The following is a 21471-nucleotide window of genomic DNA, read 5'->3' on the forward strand; positions in this document are numbered from 1 at the left end:
ATTCTACTGTACCTACAGTGTATTATAATGTGTGGTTTTGGTTAACCATTCAGTCTTAGGTTCGGAGACTGAGCAACCATGTCAGGAATACCAGCTTCACAGAGTTCAGATCGTGATGGTAAGTACCACACTGTATACAATTTCATCACTTAACCGACTAAAATTATACTTACTGGTCAGAGTGATTTTTTTCAAATGCAAGGGTATAGCACCTGTGTGCACAGATAAAAATGTTACTTCTGTTGAGGGAGAAAATGAAATCTAGGCTTTCAGTTTATGCAGTGTACAATATGGAAAAATTCAAAGACATTAAATGCATATTAAAAGATTATTTGACCATCATTTTGTATGGAAATCATGATTATGGAATTCAAACAAAACTATAAATAAAATGTACTTTTTCTCCACTGTTCAAATTTAATGCAGGAAAAAATAAACATGTTGATGTATGTCAAGTTTGTTCTCTTCACCTTCTTGCAGACGCTATTCTAAGAGGACTGCAGTATTATGGTTTAGGCTCTATATTTCTTTAATTGTGGGATCATGGACTACATGTAATCCTGCTCGGTGCTATCAACCTTAGCAAAGGCGTGTTATGGCCCAGAATATCCCTCACAATCCTCATTTGTGAGTAGAAAATGGCACCAAACAATACAGCTGGGTAGTGATAATGGCAGGCCCCTCTTGAAGAGTAGTGCCAACAATGAAAAAGCAGGGTGGGACAAAAGCCATGTGCTTGTTTGCCCTTGACATCTGAAACTCACTGTTGGGCGAATGATATGAATGAGCACTTGCCCAATAAAAAGTAGTGTTCTCTTGCTTAAAGGTGAAGGCTAGTAACTGATCAGTGGGAATCAGTGGAAATGCTGGGAGATGATTGTTCTAATCCTTATGGGATTCATTCAAGAGTTCATTGTATATCTATTGTTGTGTGAAAATGATTTGCTTCAGAACGGTCTCATATTCAAGTAATGTGCAGATTAATGCTCCGTCACTGACCAGGGACGCTAACCTGGAAGCATTAAACTGCACATTACTTGAATATGAGACCATTCTGAAGCAAATAATTTTCACACAACAATAGATATACAATGAACTCTTGAATGAATCCCATAAGGATTGGATCAATCATCTCACAGCATTTCCACTGATTCCCACTGATCGGTTACTAGCCTTCCCCTTTAAATAACCTCGGACTGATCAAGAAGAAGTGACAATCAGTAAAACTTTTCAATTTCAAAACTTGCTTATTTTTTGTCTGATTTTGATCAGATTGTCATTAAATGTGCCTATAAGATTTTACTCTTCTTTTCAGACTAACTTTTAACCTGTCTGGAATTCTCCTGGAAGAGGTTACCTTGACTATTAACTTCATTTTGCAATTTTACAGTGTGAGCACCTGCTTTTTGTTTTTCAGAATACATTGATGTGGCCAATGATCTCTTTCGAAAGTTCAACCTCCCTACTGTCAGAGAGCTGAGAGAGTGCTCAGCCTCCACGTTCATTTCTCTCTACGAGGGCATCCTTGGAGAAAGACTGAAAGGTGCGGTATCAACATTACGCAACCTTGCCTTTTGTGAAATAATCACACATAGCTGAGAATCGTAGGAAAGCAATGTGTTTTATAACTTGTGTTTGTGGGGAAAAATACCAAGATCAAACTTTCATATGATTTCACCATCTCAAGCTGCCAAGAATATTATATTCACATGTGGCTACACAAAAATTGTGTATTTGCTAGCCTGTACACTTCATATACCATGAGGTACAAATAATCTATACTAGAGAAGATACAATATTTGTACATTTCTATAGTGTTGAAGATCATGAGTATCAAGCAGCATAAAATTTGAGTTGAATACATTCTTCCAGTTGTTGATTCTGACAAAAAAAATATTCTTATACCATGTATGACAAATATGAATTTATGATTCTTGCATCTCTCAAATGTGGTATATTCAGGGGACCTATAAAGATTTGCAAGTATTTTCTTCCATACACCGTGATGCTGTTGCTAGGTGTGGTCAGCAACCCTGTAGCTAGGGAGGATGACATCCACAATGTGCAATGCATGGTGGACAGCCTCGCCTCCGACGTCTTACACTGCGACCTCTCCCACATCACGGGCCAAGCGGTTGTCAACGGCGACGCCATCACCATCCGCTATCTTTTGGAGATACTTGAGGGTCTGGTGGAGTATGTAATGGAGCAGATCAACAGCGAGACTTCAACAGAAACAGACGGTGAGGGTTTTTAGACATACTGTAAGCTAGCGCCCAATTTGGAAAAGGCAAGGTCTGTCAAGAGAGCGTCACACATGGATATGTGCTTCTGATGTGAGAAAAGATGGTGCTCTTAATGGGATACTCAAATTGAATACACACAAACTCACACACTTGTATACATATACAGTTGTGAATATGACACTCCTAGTGTTGTGTGGTACTTACTGCATAGTTTGTAGTATTTGACATTACCACTTTAAGCAGGTAACCAGTACTGCTTCACTTTTTTTTTGTGGCATAAAAACACTCATTTGCACATTTAGACCAGAAGAGTTAGTAATGTCACACAGTTAGTTTTTCATGTATTTAAAACTACATCTTAGAATATTACTCTAAACATTCACATCCATACTCATTACCCTTTGTTTTGTTTCCTTGTTTGTATAATTAGCACGTACCGGTTGTGACCAGCAGAACACTTGAAAATCTATTTGATCGTATGTTTTTTTGTCCTTTTTATAATGCAATCTTCATCTCATATCATACCATCAGATTTCAGACCACTCCATGAAGAGCAGGCCAGTAGATTGCTGTCCCAAATTTCTGCTGAGGGCAGTGTCAGCAGAGGCACCATCGACGGTCTTCCACAACGAGCAGACCACATGGCCAGAACTAGGTATGCTAACAATCCCAAATGCTGCCTGACACTCAATGTGGCCTCATGGAGAACCCCGTTTCCCCCCCCCCCCCCATGTGCATGTTTATCCCTCGAGAGAATAGTAATTTAATTTAATTTGATTTAATTTAATTTAATTCAATTTAATTTAATTTAATTTAATTCAATTTAATGTAATTTAATTTAGTTTGATTTAATTTAATTTGATTTAATTTAATTTAATTTACTGATGTGCAAATCTGTACTAAGGTTCAGGTGGTAATGGCACAGATCCAGAGGGGTTTTTGTACCCTACTTAGCAAAACAGTAAAAAAGGGAATTTGATCTAAAATTTGACACATCTCTTTCATCCCCAAAATATCCAGTTGATGTAATTGCAGAAACATTTTGAGGGATTTGCCACAGAATTCTGATTCATATTCCACAAGTTTCTTGCACGCAAGAGAAAAACAAAACCAACATACATTTTGATGAACTCTGCGTTATTCATGTATCAGATTTTATTTTTGATCAAAAAAATAATTACTTTCCTCAATTAGAAATACTTTAATCAGAATGAAAGATTCAATTTGAATGAACTGTATGCACCACAGATTGTAGATTGTGGAGGAAGAATGGGCATTACTGATGTGATAGTCATCCCGTACATATTCCACAGACTTCTCAGAATGCAACAGATGAGCATTGAATACATCCAACAAATTGTACCCAATGTTACAGTGCTGACCTTGCCAGTACAAACATTGAAGTCTTTCTCACTTCATAATGTCCATCGTCCATTTACTGCTAGGTCTCTGGACAGCCTCTCCCTCCCCAGCAGCATATCCGTCCACAGGGAGGCAGACGTCCTGTCCGAGGCCAGCGACTCCACCGCTGAGCTCATCAAACTTGGCGAGGAGTCAGCGAGCCACAGATCCCGCCACACAAGTAAGCTGAATATTTTGTTGTTGTTGTTTTTGTTTTTGTTGTTGTTTACCATAAGTCTAGATTGCATCATGAGTCATTTGTCAGCCACTGGTCTGTGCACAGATTCACATGTAGCATTTCAGACCGCAAAGTAGCATCTGTCATGTTGCAATAGGTCACCTAATGGTCACCTGTCTTTATTATAGTTGTCATAAAAGTTTAAGGAGAGAACTGTCTCACAGATCTTGTGAACCGCATTCTCTGTAAAGTGGTGTCAGATTCCTCCCTGTGAAGAGTATTGTAAAACCAGACATTTTTTGCGTTCATGAAACTTTCACAAATTTTGCAAGGAGCCGAGATTTACAAAGGTGTAAAGTGCGTGCAAAAGTATTTGTCTACACAATGCAGCGATTACCAGTGGTGATTCGCAAAATGTGTTATGCTGCAAAAATGCTGTCAGCTCCAATTCGCTGAAATTTTGTGCCACAGATGTTTCTAGTTTTACAATGCTGTAAAACGGAAGCATTTGTAGCAAGACAGTTTCTTGAATGTTCACTGGTATTCTATGTTCAATGGTGTAGACAAGAACTTTCACATGTTTTTTTTTTTAACTTCACAAATTGTGGCTCCTTGCGAAATTCAAGAAAATTCTGGTTTTAAAGTATAGCACACCACAGGCCATGCCCATAGCAAGCTCTGTCTGTTAGCTATCAATACTGAACACACACACAAAAAAAAACTTCCTTTGCAAGTAGTCCTCATATGCATAGTTTCACATTTCTTCATGCAGTAGACTCCAGTAGTACAGAATTGCTTGCCATTTCAAAAGTCAGTAAGTATGCATGCAATCAAAAATTCTGTGCATTTTTTATTTCTTTCTCTTGTCACCCACAATACACAAACCTATACATGCTGCATGCACTGATAAATTCTGAATGATATGTTTCTGTTTCAATTCTACAGAACGCAAACCTAAAGATGCCAGAGACTCTACGGGAGGAGCCCTACTGAACAATACCTTTGATAAGTCTGAACACACCGTGACAGGACATCGGAGCTTTGATATCTCGGAAGGCCGCTTGTCTCAGCTGATAGAGACCACCATGACAGACGTCCAGAGACCACCACCAGCTGTAAGTCATAGTCCACTAGCCCCAAAGAGATTTTTCTCCTCTCCACCATTAGAGAGAGAACTATACAATGGTGTCTGAGATTTCATGGGGGCTGCCATTACCCACTTAGTAATGGCGGACTTTGCGTACTGAAGTAACATTTTTATAGCGCGTATTACGCAAACTTTTGAACTTTTACGCGAGTATGCACTTCTAGATTTGGCTGCTTCTCGGTTGCTCATTTGTGTTAGCACGAGGGGTGAGCCTACCACCTCGTCGTCTTCCAGTGCTCCCTGTGTGCTCACAAAACAATAGTACAGGGCGTATGCATACTCCGCACTCTAGTACTTACTGGGGAAAAGCTCTTTGCCCAGCCCCAAGCCCCCAGTCCCCAGCCCCCAGCCCCCAGCCCCCAGCCCCCATGACTTTTCTACCTGAATGTCCACAGTCCTAGGTCACTACCATTGAGTGGTTTCAAACTGACAACACGACTTGTTTGTAAACATGTTTACCGGTATGTCAAAACAAGTTTTGTGCTAACGAAGGCATTTTCATAGGTCTGAAAAACACTAGAATCACATTTTCTCCCTCATGCATTTTTTTTTTCAAATCATGATTGGCCATTTGTATTCTGGAGGTGTTCTTTTATTCAAGTTATTCAAATTATGGATTGGCATGTGAAGTCTGAACAGCTTCATCTCTGAAAAGTGATGTCATGTAAAGAAAGTTTAGCTCATTTTTTGATCTAGTATGTACTTATTGGATGCTGGGAATTTGTACATATGTAAATCATCAACATTTGAACCAATGAATGGTGTATAAAAGCAACTATCATTTATGTATGATCTTCAACAAATTCAAGAGAATGGTGCATATCTAATAGTTGGGGTGTGACCTTTGACCTTTTCCAGACTGTCAGCAGTTCGTTTTCCACCGTCTCCTGGCCCAAGGCCCCCAGCACTGCATCCTCACCCTCAATACTCTCCAAACCAGCCACTGGCTCAAATATTGGGCAGAGGCCAGGCAGCAAGGCATTCATGGCGGAGAGGCTGTCACCGTACAACAGACTGTTGGAGAGTCTGCTCAGCCAGTCATCTTTGACTGCGACTAGCTCTAGAGACATGGATTCTCTTGGTGATGACTTGGGTGAGATTAACAGTTTTTGGATGCACTGTGTATGCCACAATTGACATGTATCCCTGTACAAAAACAAAAACAAAAAAAGAAGTTAAATTTCAGTCAGTTCTTGGCAGACTGTTGTTCAAGGGCTATGATGTTTGCACAAGACTTAGTGAAGTATGAGCATGGCTATGTTCATTTATCATGTTGAATTCAAAGTTACATAAATTCCTTGAAGTTTTCCTTGATATTTTAACTTAAACACAAGATATTTCATATGTTTCTTGCATTTTAATCTTTATCAAGAAGATTAGGCAAAAATAGTGGTGAAATATCAGTAATAGTAGGGCAATAAGAAATTTAGGCAAAGCGATGTTGTTAAATTCCTGATGAGCATGTTATAACTTATCACTCTTAATTCTATCTGTTATATGTAGAGACTGTACCGTCTCCCTCTGGGGTTACCAAGGCAGCAGCATCAAATGGAAGACCTCATAGGTCGCGTCGGACCACGCCTCAGCCCGATGCTGGGATGGGCGTGAGGTCATCAGAGCAAGGCTCAGCAGCCACCCCGCAACTAGACTCATCACGAAGGAAGTAAGAAGTCATCTCTTGATGTCCCATCTTAACATCAAGACTCATCTAATGACGCAGGGTGCTACATAACTTTATTTTTACACTTGCCCGATTGGGCAAGCAAATTTTCAAATTTGCTGCAAAACACTTGTCCGAACATTAATTTTACTTGCCCGTAAAGAAAGTCCAAAATATAAGGAAATGATATAGAAAATCATGTGTAAGTCAAGGGCTAAATTAAACAGAATCATTTGAATAAATGGCACACATTGATTCCTGTGCTTAAACACAATGGAGTAACAAACTCTGTCCAATCAAGTGTCGCCCTTGCATTGCATTGGAACTTCTTCACGTTAGTGTTGAAAATTTGCTGAAATGAAATATAAAGTGCGTTGCATCACTAAACAGCCATTATCTTTGGGTTTCTGTATGGTTGACTTTCTGGGTATGTTGGGGGAATAAGTGAAAAAAAGATGGCTTCAAAACTTTTTTCTTGCCCAAAGTTGTTCTCATTGTTCAAAAACACTTGCCCGAATTTGATTTTTCACTTGCCCCGGGCAATCGAGCAAGTGCTTATATAGCACCCTGTGATGTATCATGCAAGATGCTTTTGGTTCTCGGTGACTGACATATAACAGTATTGCACTGTCACTGCTAGTTGTTTGATGTATCTGTAGGTCTGAGGCTGAGAACTATCCTGTTATCTACAAAAACAACAACAACGAATGATATGAAACCCCATCATTTTCATGCAGGAATTCCAAAGACATTAAAAAAGAATTGTTCTTGTTTGAAGCAGTTCCTTTATTTGAATTCTTCAGATAGAGGTTAGTATAGCGTAGGTTAAAGATTGATATAATCCAACTTTATTTCATATGGCATTATTATATTTCATTGTCCTAATTGTAGTGTGTTTATGTATTTGCTTCATACCCAATGTTTTTTTATAATAGAACAATGTATGAATCTATAACTGATACTGAGTCTGGTCTTGTCTGTATCTGTATTTTTCAAGCAGGCATTTCATATATTTCTATGCACAGTTAAACTTACTGATCATTTTTAGAAAAAAAAAAAAAAAAAACTTCTGTCAGGGACATCTGTAGTGTTAGTTGAATATTTGTGTTCAACCTCTCTGCTTCACTGGAGTAATGAATTGTAAAGTTGTATCAAAATGTAGAGTAGATGTCAAATCATCAAAGTACAGGACACATGCAAAAACCAGGAAAAGGTCACAGGTTAAGAAAAATGTGGGAGATGACTTGATATGTTTAATATCTCATATACTATTTTCATACTGTTACCAATAGGTCGCACAGAAATGAAGGTCCAAAAGTGTCACAAAGAAGATCACCTAGATTTACGCCACCCACCAAACTGGGTGCTAATGAGAATGAATCTGCAAAAGCACAAGACGTTGAACATTCTGATCTTGGAAAAGGGAGGCAATATGCTGCAGCAACAATATATTCTAGTGGCTATCCAGCCATGTTGCCCCATCAGCGGCCATCACCAAGGCCAGGCAGCGCTTCTGCCGAGATAGATGGCCACAGGCTGAAAAATGTGGCAGCAACGTCAGGGCAGAGCACTCACCACAGACAACAGCAGCAACGGGGCAACTTTGCTCCTGCAACCAGCGGCTACAGCAGAGGTAAATCAACAACAGCAACTGCTGCAGATTCGGAGCAAGAGACATACCCTGCAAAGTTGCCGCCACGTGCCAGGGCAACAGGGCGTCGCAGTGACGATTTTTCTTTAGACTCCTCAACCATCCGTCCAGAATCGGGAGTTGATGAACTGTTGGGGTCACGAGAGGTTGGGAGGTCAGAGGTGGCTGGACGTGGATCATCTCTCATTTCTGACTTGGAGGATACGTACGACAGGGTGAGAGAGAGTAATCAACTATACCATTAACTGAGAGGTTCTACTTCAAACTATGGATTTTAAGGTGGTAGGCATAAGATTATTTTCTGAGGTGTGCAGTCCAAAAGAATGTTGTGCAATTTCTTTCACCAAGGAATCCCTGATTTCACTGATTGCTCAAAACAATGTATGATGTACGTATGCATATTATGTATCCCTCCAGCAAACTTTTCCCAAACTTGTAAACTTGTTTATGTAATGCTGCGTAGACAATCGGTGTGCTGCAGTGGATGTGATTATACACAGTTGTCTATGAGGCTGATGCTGATAGCAATATCACCCACTATTCATCAATCACAATATTCACATATCTGTGATGTAATATTCATGCTATCATGACCATTAATATTACATTATGGTGTGCACATCTTTCCCCGCCAGCTCTTTGTATCAATGTCATCAACACCAGAGCAATTTTACCTTTGGCTGTGTTGCTTGATCAGCGAACAGGATTTCTTTAACCCTAAAAAGACTGGGGGGGGGGGGCCTAAAAGGCCCCCCCCTCGACATTTCGCGCGATTACTCTGCAACACGCAATGCTCTCGCCGCGATGCTGTATGACTTTTTTCTTTCGAGTTTCCCGCACATTTTGACACCAAATTTGTGACGCCCGGGGGTACAGTTCTGAAGTTACATAACTTTTTGTACATGCACGTGAGGCCGAAAATGGCTCAAAAATGTGATTTTGTGTACAAAGTCAATGCAAATTGAGTTTTTTCCGTTTTTTCACATGGTTCGTATAAATATGCTTATTTTTACTCTCAACGGCTAAAATTAATTTGTTTTAGGAGTATTATGCTTCAAAAAGTGTCCGCCACAAATTTTGTTTAAAAAAATAACAAAAACAAAAGGTCGAAAAAACAAAGAAATACATAAGAAATTCATAAAACAATAAAATAAATAAGAAATTGATTTTGATACCGATTTTTTTTCAAATATATTTGCTGAGAATGCCACAAAGAATAATTAGACCAAAAATGAGCACTTTTGGAGCTTTATTTACTGATTTAGATCAAAGAGTCTGATTTCTCGCATAAATTAGCATGATTAATCAAAATAAAATAAAAGAAGACTATTTTGTAAAATTTAGATATACGATCTTGTAGATTACATCGCACACTACCATTGTGCAAATTTCCGCGGCGATCGCGCGATCCACGGCCGAGATCTTAAGGGGGGGGCCCTTTAGGCCCCCCCCCAGTCTTTCGAGCTACCAAAATAGCCCAGTCTTTTTAGGGTTAATGAAGGATGTGATAGGACTTGTGTGATGAGACCATTGCAAAGACTAGCAAGGGCTGTCAAGGGGCCTCTCGCCATTATCCATGCGATGAACTCGTCTCTCCCACCATCTCTATAGATTTTAATTCATGCTTTCCATTGCACAGAGTTTCATGCAGCGAAAGGTTGCTAGGAAACGGCGGGTGGCATTCGAAGACGAGGTGACGGGCTCCCCGGGCAGCAGTAGAGGGCAAGGTCAACCATCCAGAAGATTCAGGTAAGGAGAAACAGCCGACTATCAATTCTTGTGTGTCAATCAGATAATTGTAAGAATAAGTGTTGGTCTGAACTGTACAGTAACTATTCTCACAAAATTATTTGCCAAATACAATCAAATTTTTAAAAAAGTCAATGAAAAGAAGAAAATGAGAGAAATGATAGCACCCCTGTATAAGCATCATATCACCTTCCTATGAGTTTTTGTGATGGCAAAATGTACATGGAGAATATTAGAATCTGGAGAAAAAAAGAAGGTAATGTGACATATGTGCTTACTTGTAGCTATACGTTCAGGATTTTCAAGAGCCATTCCAATGATCTTGCTTTCATTGTGCATAGTTTGTGGCACACAATGTTACTGGGTCCTGAAAAAAGATTTTGTAATTGGTTTCAATTCTTAAAAATTGAAAATTTGAAACACACCGAGCGTCCATCTTCCAGTAAGTGGTATGGACGATTTGTCCTTATGTCTTGCATTTGTGAAAGCAGTAGTAGGGATGTGTTCATTTGATTTTTTGTTTGTTTGTTTGTTTGTTTTGAGAAGGTCTTCATTACTGTTATTTCAAAGGATACAATAAAAACAATTTTCTTCCCATCAGGCCAAGCAGAAGCAGTGGGGATGAAGAAGATGCGGACTGGGAGGTACCGTACAGTAGCCATGGCGATCCTCATGCCAGGGAGAATAGACTGTCTTTAGGTGATGATGATGAGGAAGAGGAAGAAGGAGAAGAACACAGCAGCAGAAACATTGGGGAGAGGAGTAAGAGGAGTAGTGGCTACCATCTGAGACCGAGAAAGAAGCCAGTGGTCCAGGGAAAGAGGAGGGGTGCAAGAGTGCCCTCCCAGAGGGGCGTGCTCCTACCAAGATCCGCATCCCCAAAGATGCGGGCGCCTCTCAAGGCAGTGCACTTTGAGGATGCTATCAATCAGGATGCTAGAGGGATGATGGGAAAAGTCAGACGTCGGCTGGCCCAGGAGACTCAGGAGCAGGACCGACTGAAGACGGCCCTGCATCACTCTTATGCCACTGACCTCCGAGAGGTGAAGCGAGGGGTCAGCGCTCAGGTCAGGAGACGCAAGAGGGTCGCCAAGCAGATGGTGAGTCAAAGTGACTGTTTGAATAATTCATGACATGAACTTTTTACTCATTACCTCCATTTAAGAATATGTGATTGAAGTTTGTTTTGTAGCGATAAACCTATGTCTGCTTGGCTTGTTTTATTTTTTATGTACTTGTGCTCCCAAAAATGATGCTCAAAGCAAAGAAGTGACTTTTGCATTTTACTGCAGTTATTGATAGCAAAAGAATGCTGTGATTGTTTGTAGTGACATACAGAAGTTCAAAACTTTTTTTGTTTTGTTTAGAGCTGATCAGTATAACTACATGTGTACATTGCATACTACAAACTTGTACTGTCACAATAGAGCTTTTTACCCCTGTAAAAAAAAAAAAAACGTATTTAACCCGTGGAGGATGGACTGAAATTGCTACAACAAGCATTTCCCATAGACATTTGCCCGAGTATACTCGGGACTCGTCCTCAATGGGTTAAGTATCATGAATATCCTGTCTTAGTGCATGCTGGTTTAACAAAGTATTTTTCTCATAGATTGTGTATCTTTTTACCTAATTTCATATTAAAGTAAATTTCTCAGTTACACTTTTGTGTGTTGTACGGCTTCTTTTCAAGTGAAAATACAAATTTATGCCATGCCCTGTGATATTTCTTTCTGTTCACAGGATTCCCAATACAAAGCCATCCACGGCCAGCCCAAAACAACCAAGTACAAGCCAGCAAAGAAGTACAACGTGCCCATTGTTCAGACTTCAACCACTGGGGGCAGCAGACGCTCAGTGCGGACAACTGCAAAGCGATCCTCGTCCCCGCCTGTCTTGAGACGGGGCCGCTCTGCATCATTAGAACCCACCCCAAGCACCTCATCGGCTGGGGAACGACCCTGTGAGTTGGAGCATGTGATGTAACCTTAATCATCACTATTATCCGTGAATGTTTTCATCGCTTCTCCCGCCTAAATGCCTCTCTCCTTTAGTAATACCTTTCATACCTTAAAGGTATTAGCCCACATTTGTAAACCTGCAGCAATTGGTCTCATAGTTAGCATGGAGTTTGGGTATGATTGCAGTAACACCTGTGCAAAATTTCGTTCCAATTAGTCCATTACTTTCATAAAAATGAATGAAAATGCACCGTAATCCGTATGCATGCGTATAACGCTCGCTAGCTCCGGTCCACATACGTGTTACATGTACAATGTACGTAGCTATAGCCCGCGCTCGTAATTCGATTTTGGGTCGGGTTGACCCGGTTTGAAAATTGATTTTAAAACGATGATTTTCTCTCTTTTATCGAATGGTATAGACAAAGAGCGACAGGTGAGGTATGTTACTGTTATAACTTGTACTTGAAGTCATATTGGACCTGTTTTATGCAGTTTTGATTTTCGTGGGTTTGCAAATGTGGGCTAGTACCTTTAAGTCTTGCTCTGCTTCTTTTGGGGTCCCAAACCATTCATTATTCTTAATGCTGTATCCTTTTGTAAAATGTCAAATGTTTAATGAATTGGTTAACTAAAACTTGAAACTTGAAACTTGAGGACAGGCTGACTTTGCTACAACATGCATTTCCATGAGACACTTGTACAAGTATATTCGGGACTCATCATCAATGGGTTAAAACTTATGGGAGCAAGTACATGTAATTCTCTTCTCTAGGATATACCTATTAGTAGCTCCTCAGAGAGGTTTTTATTGATATGATGCATCTCCTCCAACATCAGGCATAGATTTCTGTGTCAGATATATTGAAGAATAGACGGTGTGACATCTGCAACAGTCTACACCTAATTGATTGTTTCTGTTTTTAGTCTAGTCCATGAAGGATTCCAACAAATTACTGTATTTATCTGAAATGGGCCCCGTATCTCTTGTCCTTCCCTTGGCAGTGAGGGTCGGAGATGACGACCTCTTGCCGACCTTGATGCACGAGTTCCCCTTCCTGCACGTGTCGCCGCACTCGGCACAGCGCATGTGGTCCCAGCAGATGAAGCATATGGAACACCTTACCAAGATGGCGCTGTCACACCAGCAGCGCAAGCCCAAGTCTCAGAGCAAGGTGAGATGAATTGCTGATGCAGTCACTCATATCTAAAGGTACACAGACTCTGGACCCAAGAGGGTGCTTTTGGATTGCATGATGATTGCTGCGATTTTCATTACAAATAGCGATGATGTAAAGCTGCTTAATCCAAAGTAGATCACCTACTTATATGCAGATTTTTGTGGCTTGGAAGCAAGCAAACTTGTTATTGTTGTGTTTTAAAAAAAGAGGAGAGAGAAAAATGGGGCTCTATAAACAAATAATTTGCCCCAAGCAAACCTATGTGTGAAGGATCTGTATGTATTGGGCAGAGCCAGTCAGGAACAACGGCCGCATCTAGAGACAAACAGAGATTGACATTATTTTGACCATTTTAGACATACCGTACAAATCAGTTTTATTTGGATGTTCAGAACACGGCAGATGTGTATACATGGGTCCATGCAACAGCACCCTCTTGAATCCTTGGTCCGTGTACCTTTAGCCCTTTACGTGACCCGACACTGCTGTAATTAGCCAATACAACTAATTGGTGCAAGAACATCCTATGTTGCAGTTTTAGGGATTCTGTATCAGAAACAAATGAGTATAATGAAGTTGGACCACACTGGTGTGAAGCATGGACATAAGTTGCTTAGCCCTTAGTCTGTGGACCACTTTAATACAGTGCACTCCTGTTATAACCAATGTGGTTATAATAAAATTCCGGTTTCAACGAAATAAAAATTGAGGCTTCAACATAATCCTCTCTCTGTTTTTTATCATGTATTTGTTCTGTTATAACAAAATTTTGATGTGACAAAAGAAAACTGCTGATCCCGAGGAATTTGTTATTTATACGGAAGTCCACTGTAATAGAATGAACCACACAGTCCCTTGACAACCTTAGAAGTGGTTGTACAGTTTTGACTTTCTTCTTTGAAATTATGCAGATTGAGGAGGCAGAGAAGAAGCAAGAGATTCTGGTGTCCATCATGAAAAAAGAGCTGGCCCACAACGAGAGGATGGTAAGTGACAAAGGGTAGTATGGATGCAGGGCAAGTCATCACCCTGTCTCTTATCACATGTTATCCTTACATTCAGAAACAAAGTACTGGTGCATGCAGCCTCAAACACAATGTAAATTCAAACTATTTCCCAGGTTTTTGATATTTGCACCACTTTTTGCAAATATGACAAAACACAAATACATAAATATGTATGCACACAATGATGATGTGATGATTTTGATTATCATTATTATTGTTTCCAATTTATCATTATTATTATTAGCATTAGCATTATTAGCATTATTATTAGCATTATTATCATCATCATCATGATTATAAAATGTGCATATCAGTGGTCATACTTTAGTCAATGATATCATAAGCAAATGTGTTTCCTGAAATTGGCATGGTTCAAAACTTTAATTGCATGACAGTTTCCACCATTACTGTGATAGCCATTACTCATAACGAATTGCAGAAAAACCCAAATTGGGAAAAATAACCCAAAAGAGACAAAATGTTGTGACATGTCAGGGAAACATCTCAAAAATCAATATCAGCATGGCTTTACTATTTGAAATCACCGTGACATATTTAGTTGTCACCTATTTTGTTTGATGAAAGAACAGTGAACAAGAAAATGTTTTTGGAATGGTCACAGCTTCATTACATCCCACCCAAAGAGCATTACATATTTTAGAAAAAACACCAACAATTCTGAAAAGACAGCCACAACACAGATAATGTAAATCTGAATGATAATTCATGTAGCCAAGTAACATTGAGAATCTTCTCTCAGGTTCATTCAATTTCGATTAAAAGAATGGGATGCGATTCACTGTTGTATAAATGTGCGTACATGTGAAACAACACCAGAGCTCCGAGTGAGAATAACGTAATCGACTCGCTCTCAATCTCTACGCAGAGAGAGATCAAAGAGCGCCGCAACCAGGAGAAGGTACTGAGGAGCAAGGCTGCCGAGCAGAGACAGGTCAATGCCAGAGCTAGACGGTACTACGATGAGTTCCGGCTTAGGGCCAAGTCTAGGGCCATGAAACGAAGGACCAGGGAGGAACAGGTACATTATTTTACAATGCACATCGCTTTTTAAATCACAAAAGATCAGTGTACTGGCATTATAGATCAATTTTATTCATACTTGACTGCACAAGTTTTATCTGACTGACCCATCCCATTGAAACTTGTGCATAAAAACATATTATTTCAACAATGCTAACAGTGTAGTATTAAGCAGAAGTTGGTAATTACTACATGCTTGGGTTTCCCACCATGCATGTATTGGAATGCAGTAGCAGAGATGCCAGCTGTTTGTTTGTTTGTTCGTTTGTTTATTCATTTATTCATTTATTTATTTATTGCAGTGTTTTGTACTGTTTTCATTTAAGAAGTGCATGTTTCATGAAAACTACTGTCTTCCCCTTAAAATACTCCTTTCAAACCCTCAGAATACTAGTACTGCAATGCAGTTTACAAGGTTGGCATTGCTGCGTTAAGATCAGCTGTTTTTTTACAAGTGTTCTATGTATGCTGTATACATTTGTGTTGCAAGAAGTGGGGGGGGGGGGGGGAGGGGTAGGAAAACCGGAAGTCTTCATAATATGCTATTTAGACATGTCAAATATATTTAATTTGAGGTCATCATGCACCATTCCGCCCCAGTGCAATCAGATGACACTGTGACCATATTAAAGTATTTAAAGAAAGCAACAGGGAATACAAGGCTAAACATATCTTCTAAAAGCTAAAGCCACTTGCATTTTCACATCGAATTCAACAAGAGATTTCAACGAGGGGCTGTGATAGACTCGATACTACAGACACATACTTGCGATTGTTTCACTTTCATACTATGTTTTTCACAATGCAAGTGTGAAAATTAGAGGCAGTAGAGTAGAAGAGGTAATTCAAAGAAAGTTTGCCTGCAACAAATTGATCTCTTAACAGTAATGTGTGTCTGACCAGGGAGGTGAGACACACCTCCCTGGTCTGACATATGTGTGGTATTGTTAGGAGACTTTTGAATAAGTGCAAAGTCTGTGAAGACTTAAACTGAGATCCAGCTAACTACCACCCCAATGCCCAATCCAGCAGAGACTCGAATCATTTGTCCTGTACTGAAACCTCGTTGCATCAAACATATTATTCATGTCGCTCTTCATATTTCCACTTATTGCCAAGTAAACTCCCATTAGGGAGATGCTTTCCTACAATAAGATTATCTTTTGTCATCAGTCTTGATGCAGTTAACCTCACATAAAGCCAACCTCTCACAAGTCTATATATTGTCTTAGTTAAAGAAAAACCAAACCCCGGATGGATATGAACATGTGTTCGTTTTGTTATGCAAGTCAAAATCTACACAAGCCAAGTGATATTCTCTTGTCCTTTAGGATTCAATTTTGGCGAGGTTGACTGCACTTTCACCTTAATAGTATGGTACATTACCGTAGTATTTCTCCATAATATGTTATGTGTGGCATTTCAGATATTCAAACACCTGTTTGAGGAGGGTATGGAGATACAGAAGGCGAGGATTCGTGAGCTCCGCAAGTATGCCGCCGAGAAGAGAGAGGAGAATTCTAAGCGCCAACGGGACGAAGTCGAGTCGCTTGAGAACTAGTATCCTTTTGTAGCATTGCTGCGCCAAATCAGGCCTCGCCTTTGATTTTCAAAGGGCTTGTAGGTCGTCACAATTTCACATCTAACATCAGTAGTTTGCAAGGTGCTAATGTTCCTGAGAAAACAGAATACTGAATGTGTTATTTATCATTTCTTTGTTGGCTTATACCAAACTTGGATACATAGGTATGTTGGTATTCTAACAATGTTTATCTCCGAAAAGACTGTTGTTTTAAAGTTTTTGAACAGCCACCTCAATATGGCATCAAAATAGTGTACTTCGACACCTGTGAATGGTAATAATAGACTGATAAAACTGACTACAACTATATGCCTGGGGGGGGGGGGGCAGCTGCAGTGATGGTTCATTTCTGTTTGTGTTTTTTTTTTTCTCTCTCTCTATCTTCTGGCTCTTCCAATCATGAACAACAATGCAAATATTGATGGCACCAAAACAAGGACCTCCTGTGTGTTCAGTTGCACTATAAAGCAGGAGAGAGAATCTGCTGATTTTGAAGATACCTTAACCACCTGTTCCACCAGCTATCGAGACCAGTTCAAAATGCTAGCAGAGACCATCGCCAAGGAGCGACAGGAGTTGAATACCAGAGACAGAGAGCAGGCAAATGTGAGTGTCCATTGACATATTCTTACCTTTGGGAGCACTGATTTTAAAAATGTTCAAGATATCACATTTGATGCATATGTGTAGGTCTGTTGTATCACAAAACGACCTACCATGTAAAATTTTTGCAATAAAGCCTAAAATATAAGGAGATATCTGTATTTTTCTCAATAAACCGTAACTGTAGACGGTTTAATCTGGAAGTATTCTTATTATAATATTGTTCAAATTTTGTGTATTTCACAATACTTAGCATCGATTATACGGATTCAGTTTTTTGTTTAACCCTTTGTGTGCTTTAAGTGCTGATTGGCAGAGAAATCCTATAGCATTGTACACACTGTCCAAAGTCCATGGCACAGAAAGGGTTTAAGAGATTTCTTTGTGTAAACCAAAGATAGTAGATAACAAGATACGAAGGCGCGCGATAGAAATGGACACAAAATGGCTACCCTACACGACGATACAAAAGAGAGCTAAGTACAAACTCAGTACACCTAGGAACATCATTCATTCCCAAAGGTAGTGGTATTTTTATTATCTTAAAAAGATTTGAAAATTATAGTCGTAGCTTTTTTTCGATTAAGGGGATTATTTTGAAGAACGAGATTTTAGAGTAATGAGGATTATTTCATGGAGGTAAAAATTTGGCAACAACATGATCTCACAATCAAAAGCGCTTGATAAACAACAACAACATCTTCAAAGACAGCACGTCTCAGGCAAAGACACACATCACCTGAGACGCACTGTCCCTGAAGCCGCTGCTGCTGTTTATCAAGCGTCAATGCAGCGCATCTCAGGTGATGTGCGTAATACGCATGAGGACCGTGCGCTGTCCATTTGTTTTGTACAGGATTAGCGCGCACTTTCGTGTCTTATTAGTTAAGCGTCTTTGGTGTAAACTAGCCGCCAGGGACACGATTTCAGGTTTCCTGTCCTACTGTCCATCTATCTGCATTCTATGTAATAATCTACATTGAAATTGAGCTCGTTTTGATGACACAAGTTGTTACTTAGATGGGAAGACATCTTCACCATAGGGGCTATTTGAAAGTTCACTAGTATTCTATACAATAAATCAAACTTCATGGGGTTATGAAACCATCCTAACATTAGGAAGAGGAAAGGAGGGAAGGTGATCCAATCTCTCCAAGATCTCAGAAACAAGAAACCTTGATTGTTTCTTTGTTTGTTTGTCTGTTTGTTTTGATAAGCAACATTAAAGGCATTTGCAGATGAAACAAAAAAGCTTTAGTGGTTCAAAATAGTTCTTCAATGTCAGTTAGGGATGGAAACAGGTAATGTAAAAATGTTAATCAATATAATCAATGTTAAGTATTGTTAAATATACAAAATGTGAACAATAGTTATGATTACAAAATTGCTTCCAGATTAAACAATCTACAGATATGGTTTATTGTGAAAAATAGGGATATCTCCTAATATTTAAGGCTTTGTTGCAAAATCTTTATATGGTACGATGTTTTGTGATACAACTGACCTACACATATGCATCAAATGTGATAACTTGAACATTTTTTAAAATCACTGCTCCCCAAGGTAAACAGGACCTTTAAAGAGATTTTTTCCTGTAAACTAACTGCCTTGGACATGATTTCATGTTTCTTGTCAATCTGCATTCTGACCCTGGTCATATAATAACTTACGTTAATACTGAGCTCATGTTGATAAGACAGTTTATTCTTAAAAATATTCACCATAGGGCAGGATCACTAGGGACTTTATTCAGAAAGTTCACTGATATGCAGTAAATACAGCTTCAAAGGGTCATGAAACCATTTCATGAGGGGAAATCAAGGGAGAGAGGTAATCCAATCCCTCCAATAAGTAAGAAACAAGGACCCCCCCCCCTTTATTTTAGTAAGCCACATTAACAAAGTAATTCACACGAAACAGAAGTGGTGAGGGTGCTTTTGAACCACACAGAAATAGGCGCCTGGGCAAAAGACTTAAAATTTCATCTCGGGGATGTCTCGTCTGTTTTGTATTTTACTTTTTTGCTGTACTTCTGATTGTACCTCCACCCAGGCCTTACATCGCATCAAGAGGAACCTGAGGGAGAAGATGGAGAGGGAGATCAGGGAGTACCAGGACCAGCTCTACCGGGACGAGGATGCAGAGTACTTCCGGCAGCTGGAGGCCGACAGGATGAAACACGAGCTGCAGATTGCCAAGTACAAGGCTCAGCTCTAGAGGGCGCTGGCAGCTACCGACAGCCAGTGGCGTTGATGGGGGAGTGGCCAACCACGATGAGAGGTGCCACGTCGTTTCTCCTCAGAGCAGTTGTTACCCAGCACAGAGTATTATGTTCATGCGTGTGTATTTTTATAGGTATACATGTGGCACAATGTATTTTTCTGTAACAATAACGGCTGCATGGCTCATACGGCGTTGGGTAACAACATGGTGCCGGTGATCAGGGGACCAGTTATTGACCAATCATAGCTCGTTAGCTGAGAATCGGGTTGGCCAGATGCTCTCTGCCGACAGCAACATGTCAAAATGCATCAGAGACATTGGCCTTTGTAGAATGTTCCCTGAACACTAGTATGCCCAGGGTTGCATTTCTTACTGGCCTGATTAGTTGTTGATAGTTGTATAACACGATGACGGAAAACACATTACACAGCAATGTGACAACTTTTATCGACCCCTCACCCCATTCTTCAATGTCTTCCCATGGTCCCTGGCAAATATGTTGTCTACCCTGTAAGGGGACTAAGCCATTCAACTTTGATCACATAGACAGAATATTTGTGTTTAATACCAGAACCCTCACTGTTTGGCATTTACATTGATTTAGAACTGATAGAACTGGGCCCCATTTCATTAAAAAGTTGATATGATAGTTACTCTTGCTGGAATGGCAATTGTCATGGTAATGACAAGAATCCAGACTCCTGATTGGCTGTTGCTGTAGGAAGTTGACATTCCAGCAAACGTTGCTATCCTAACATCGTTTATGAAATAGGTGCCTGGTGTTTTCTTATTTTCCTTTCTATATACCAAAAAAAAAAAATAGTGTTACTATCTTGCCACAGTTTTCTCTTTGTGAATCTGCCCTTTCTGGTTCCCCAACCAAACTTTCTATAAAGTAATTCATTCTCCTAGTCTCTACTCCTACATTGAAATGATGAGGACAGATGGATCATTTTGCAGCTCAGTTCTGATCAAGATCATTGATTACCAAAATGTACATCTCAGTGATGTCATAATAATGCATTTATTCACTTATTTTTGAACAAATAGGCCTACAGCACAATATAGTAATCATCAGAACTCCAGGCCACATGACCTGGCTCATTTTACTCCTGTTTACATCTTCTTCCTTGTCATCTTTATTGAATCTAAATTTCATAATAATTATGTCCATACTCTGAGTAATGAATTTTGTTTCCAAAATGTCACATGGAAATCCTGTTGGTTTGTTCAGGAGCTGTTGTTCACTTTGCTCTCAAGCCAATATTCCATGGTATTGACCGATTCTGTGACGCGCTATGTGTATTTTTGGCATGGGCAGCGCCATTACGCGGTGTCTCAGCCGACCCCCCCCCCCCCTTCCCACTCCCCACCCCTCTCCCTACATTAGCACGCGCGCAGAATGAAAAACTGATGCATGGTTGCTTTAGCCAATGGGCGTCTCGTACTGAGTGCGCGAATGCTTGCTTAGTGCGCGAACCTTTGTTACAAGTGCGCGATAAACATGTTGCCCGGGGGGTGGGGGAGAGCAGGGGGGGTCAGCTGAGACACCACAATTTGAGCTCATGGCAGCGCCCAGTGCCATAAAATGTCTGCTGCCCTCAACGAACCCGAATCGGTCAATAGTAGGATGTGATTACGTTTTGATGATTGCGGTCTCTTCCAGTCATGGTACCTTACAACCATATATTATGTTGCTGCTCTAAAAATGGACGAGATTAGGATATTTTATAGCTGTCACAAATCGGCAGTCAAGCATATCATGAACATTTGGTAAAGAGAAAAAATTTATGCATCTATATTTTCTTTTCCCCTCTCCCAACTAATACCACTCTCATGTT

At 40.0% G+C, this 21471-nt stretch overlaps 1 protein-coding gene across 1 annotated transcript; it reads left to right on the plus strand.

The window, feature by feature from the left end:
- Nucleotides 1–61: 61 nt before the first annotated feature.
- Nucleotides 62–20982, plus strand: LOC140232082 (uncharacterized). Its single transcript, XM_072312234.1, has 18 exons — nucleotides 62–118; nucleotides 1418–1543; nucleotides 2019–2243; nucleotides 2778–2901; nucleotides 3692–3828; nucleotides 4771–4940; nucleotides 5831–6065; nucleotides 6476–6635; nucleotides 7925–8498; nucleotides 9923–10032; nucleotides 10634–11132; nucleotides 11776–11995; nucleotides 12999–13168; nucleotides 14086–14160; nucleotides 15068–15220; nucleotides 16649–16782; nucleotides 17326–17410; nucleotides 19460–20982. The coding sequence occupies exons 1-18, from the start codon at nucleotides 79–81 to the stop codon at nucleotides 19622–19624; spliced, it is 3402 nt and encodes a 1133-aa protein (XP_072168335.1). The 5' UTR covers nucleotides 62–78; the 3' UTR covers nucleotides 19625–20982.
- The last annotated feature ends 489 nt before the right edge of the window (nucleotides 20983–21471 follow it).

Source organism: Diadema setosum, chromosome 8 (assembly GCF_964275005.1).
Source record: "Diadema setosum chromosome 8, eeDiaSeto1, whole genome shotgun sequence".
Taxonomy (NCBI): Eukaryota; Metazoa; Echinodermata; class Echinoidea; order Diadematoida; family Diadematidae; genus Diadema; species Diadema setosum.

Excerpts from the sequence above, each read along its gene's own strand:
- LOC140232082 (XM_072312234.1), top strand. The coding sequence starts at position 79 with ATGTCAGGAATACCAGCTTCACAGAGTTCAGATCGTGATG. Across the intron at positions 119-1,417 it reads ACAGAGTTCAGATCGTGATG|AATACATTGATGTGGCCAAT; the intron begins GTAAGTACCACA and ends TTTGTTTTTCAG. Across the intron at positions 10,033-10,633 it reads CAACCATCCAGAAGATTCAG|GCCAAGCAGAAGCAGTGGGG; the intron begins GTAAGGAGAAAC and ends TCTTCCCATCAG.